This window comes from Clupea harengus, chromosome 24 (assembly GCF_900700415.2).
Source record: "Clupea harengus chromosome 24, Ch_v2.0.2, whole genome shotgun sequence".
NCBI lineage: Eukaryota > Metazoa > Chordata > Actinopteri > Clupeiformes > Clupeidae > Clupea > Clupea harengus.
Genome location: NC_045175.1, coordinates 13,513,967 through 13,517,720, shown reverse-complemented (window position 1 = coordinate 13,517,720; position 3,754 = coordinate 13,513,967). Strand labels below are relative to the sequence as shown.

The following is a 3,754-nucleotide window of genomic DNA, read 5'->3' as shown; positions in this document are numbered from 1 at the left end:
TTTGTCTTTAAATGACCAAGTCATTTTTCACCTTGAAAGCCTTCTACCCTGAACTTCTTCTGTTTAGCGGCTGATGTGATTTAGCATGGCATTTCATGTTATCTTCTGAATATCCAAGCCCAGTTCTACTAAAGATGATGGTGGTCCAGAAGTGGCACACTGATCTACATGTTTAGGTGCTAATGAAAATAATTTACAATGGCCGGTTTTGTTTCTGTATTCACTAAAATAAATGCAGGTATTTTATGGATGTTGCTGATTATTCTGAGCGTCCTGACGGCACTTACTTTCCATCACTGTTATGAAGGTACATTGACTACATTGAACCATACTTACATTGTATGTGACTAATGGCAGACACTTGCTTTACATCATATGTTGCCTCAGGTCCTGTTGACATACCTGAGCTAAGAGTGATGTTGCTGTGTGTGCATTGCTAAATGTAAAACCCAATGTCAACTAAAAAATCTTTCTGCTAAATCTCCCAGGATAATATTTCATCACTGTGTTCCCACAGATCCTGTTGTGATTCCTGAGCTGAGAGTGATGATGTTGGGGAAGACTGGAGCTGGAAAGAGTGCATCAGGAAACACCATCCTTGGCAGAGAGGCATTTAAGTCTGAAGCATCAGCTTTTCCTGTGACCAAGTCCTGCGATAGTCAAAGTGGAGTTGTGGAAGGACGAAACATCACTGTAATTGACACACCAGCAATCACAACAGGGAAGGCTGCATGGATGTCGGAAAAGGTAGACCCAGGACCCCATGTTTTCTTATTGGTGATTCCACTGCGTAGATTCACAGAAGAGGATGGAAAAGAAGTGAAGTGGATCCAGAGCAACTTTGGCGAGGAGGCCCTGAAGTTCACCATCGTCTTGTTCACTGGAGGAGACCAGATGGACCAAAAAAACGCAGAGCAATTTCTGCATGAGAGCTCTGGACTTCAGACTCTGGTTAGAAGCACTGGTGGAGGATATCACATCTTTGATAATAAAAACCCCAGAGGGCGCGGACAGGTCAAAGGGCTGCTGGAGAAGATAGAGCTGCAACTGAGAAAGAACATGGGTTACTCCTACTCCTATGGCCTGCATGAACAGGTGACAACAGCTGTAAGGGCGGAAGAGGAGAGGAAGAGAAGTGAAGAGGAAGAAGAGAGGAAGAGGCTGAAAATGGAAAGAGACATACAAATCAATGAATCAATAAAAACTATGGAGAAAAGGATCGAGCAGAAGATTATGGAGCAGATGGAATTGAAAATGATAAACAGGGATGCAAATGCAACCACTACCTTGAATGAATTTAGGGAGATCGTCAAGGCTACAACAGAGCAGGGTGGGAATAGTCTGCAAGAACAGGTGAAAACAGCTGTAAGGGAGGAAGAGGAGAGGAAGAGGAGAGAAAATGAAGAGAATGAAGAGGCTACAACAGAGCAGGATGGGAATAATCTGCAAGAACAGGTGAACACAGCTGAAAGGGAGGAAGAGGTGAGGAAGAGGAGAGAAAAGTTAGAGGAAGAGAAAGAAGAGGCTACATTAGAGCAGGGTGGGAATAGTCTGCAAGAACAGCTGAAAACAGCTGAAGGGGAGGAAGAGGCTACAACTGACCAGGGTTGGAATTTTCTTATTTACCTTGTTGGTGCTGTATGCGGCCTAATTGGATTGGCTGGATTGTGTTTCCCTGAATCATCACAGATCTTCAAGTCTCCACTTGTTTGTCTGAGTTACCTGCCTGGGGTTGTGAGTGGCTTGATTGGAATGGCTAGACTGTTTTTCTATACATTAAGGGAGGTTGTCAAGGCTACATTTTTTTGTCTGCGTTATCTGTCTGGGGTTGTGATTGGATTCATTGGATTTTGGATTCTTGGAAATGAATATAATAAAAACAAAGGAAATGACATCGAAGACAAAACCTGAAAAAAAGTAAGGCCAAGATCGACCGTAAGACAGATATCATCTACTGAACTTATTCACCATCAGATGCACCTGCACTGAAAAGCGTTGTTTCCAATCAAGAGACGTGCGCTTTCTAACATTGCATTCTGTTACTTAATGGTTAAAAATGAACATATTTAGCAATTATTGTAATAATCATTCATTTTGTTGTTATTTGAATTTGCTGTTGCATGTGAAGAAGGCTATTGATGAACTTGTATCCATTGTACAGTTAGATGAGCTTTGACAGCCTGCACCTGCATTTAGCTTTCACTGTGGAAAAGTTTCAAAACACTTTCAATTCATGATTGATATAATTTCTACTGTCAATCATTTTTTTATGTACTTTTATGTCATTTTTTAAGTAGTTGTTTAACCCTCCTATTATGTTTGGGGTCAATTTGACCCTTTTCAATGTTTAACGTCTCTAAATAAATGATTGGCATAGTTTTTTTTGCTTCATATTTAATGACTTTTCCTAATCTAATGGGGAGAACTGGGTAAACACAAAATTAACATGATGATATGTTTTCAATGTCCTGTACACATGCTTTACGCATAGGTGTTGTTTGGGGTCAATTTGACCCCAGGCTGTTTTAATTGTATAAAATATATAAGAAATATAAACTTTTTTTATCACATTGTTACTATTCTTGATTACAGAAATAGTTTTCTATTCCATATGTTATAGATAACAACAATATGTACTTAGAAATAATATGAAGCCATAAAACACCAGAAGGATATCTCTTTCCAATTTTAAGTCAATCAGTGAGATTTGATGGTGATCTGCATATTTCTCCATAGTAGCGTAACATGTATCCTGGATGTATAAGGGGGGTGGGTGGGGGTATTGTTTTATTTTTAAGGGCTATTTAGGTAGTCAACAAACAAACCTAAAGTACCTGACACATAAACTTGAGTAAAAAAAATATTATAATCATTTTTTGGAGGTTTAAATTGCTGGGGTCAAATTGACCCCAAGCATAATAGATGTGGGTAAAATTTGAACATAATAGGAGGGTTAATGTGTATGAACACACACACACACACACACAAACACACACGCACAGTTAGTGTGTAATTATGTTGTGTGATGTTCTCCAATTATTTCCCATTGTGGGTTCTATTTTAGCTTTGATTGCTAACAGTTTGATTTATGATTTTTCCTCATTATATGTTGAAGCACACTGTCTGCTGCCCCCTGGTGGTGATCTGCTTGTCATAACTAAGCTTAGCTCCCTGCGCCCCCTAGTGCTGATAGGGCTTATTGTCTTCTGCTGGCTTCTTCTCTCATTCAGGATGTAAATAAATACCTTTACCTCTCCTTATCCTTCCTCTAATGCTATCTCCTCTATCTAGTACTTAACTCGCACTAACAGTAGTAACATTCCTGCATTTTTTTTATTTCTTATGTAAAATAGTATTTATTGTTACACTAGGTCTCTATTGCTCGTAGCTTGATTGTTCTCTCATTTGTACATCACTTTGGATAAAAGCGTCTGCTAAATGACTAAATGGCGTCTGACACATCTCAATGCCAAAGGTTTACAACATGGTTCTGTTTCTTGATTGTCAGGTCCATATAAAACCAGAGCCATAAAGGGTCAGAACCATTGAGGGGGAATTGAGGGCCAAAAAGAATTTGTTGTGTCACATTAAAGTAACACTATGCAACAATTTGACACTTTTTGAGAAATGGTTTTATAGGCAACTAGTTTTGGTAGCATCCTCAAATTCATTTTGATAGCATATGGTCATGTGAAGGACAGATAAACACGTGTCTTCCCCACTAGCCATCCAGGATATGCCCTATGTAGTTTTG

The 3,754-nt window shown here is 39.2% G+C and overlaps 1 protein-coding gene across 1 annotated transcript; it reads left to right on the top strand.

Annotated features, from left to right (window-relative positions):
- The first annotated feature begins 208 nt into the window (after positions 1-208).
- On the top strand, positions 209-3,549 carry LOC105899081 (GTPase IMAP family member 7-like). The gene is made up of 3 exons (XM_042703492.1): positions 209-307; positions 518-1,135; positions 3,509-3,549. Exons 1-3 carry the CDS (start codon positions 250-252, stop codon positions 3,547-3,549), a joined length of 717 nt encoding a protein of 238 aa, XP_042559426.1. The 5' UTR covers positions 209-249.
- The last annotated feature ends 205 nt before the right edge of the window (positions 3,550-3,754 follow it).

Excerpts from the sequence above, each read along its gene's own strand:
- LOC105899081 (XM_042703492.1), top strand. The coding sequence starts at position 250 with ATGTTGCTGATTATTCTGAGCGTCCTGACGGCACTTACTTTCCATCAC. Across the intron at positions 308-517 it reads TTTCCATCACTGTTATGAAG|ATCCTGTTGTGATTCCTGAG; the intron begins GTACATTGACTA and ends GTGTTCCCACAG. Across the intron at positions 1,136-3,508 it reads GGAAGAGGAGAGGAAGAGAA|GTCCATATAAAACCAGAGCC; the intron begins GTGAAGAGGAAG and ends CTTGATTGTCAG.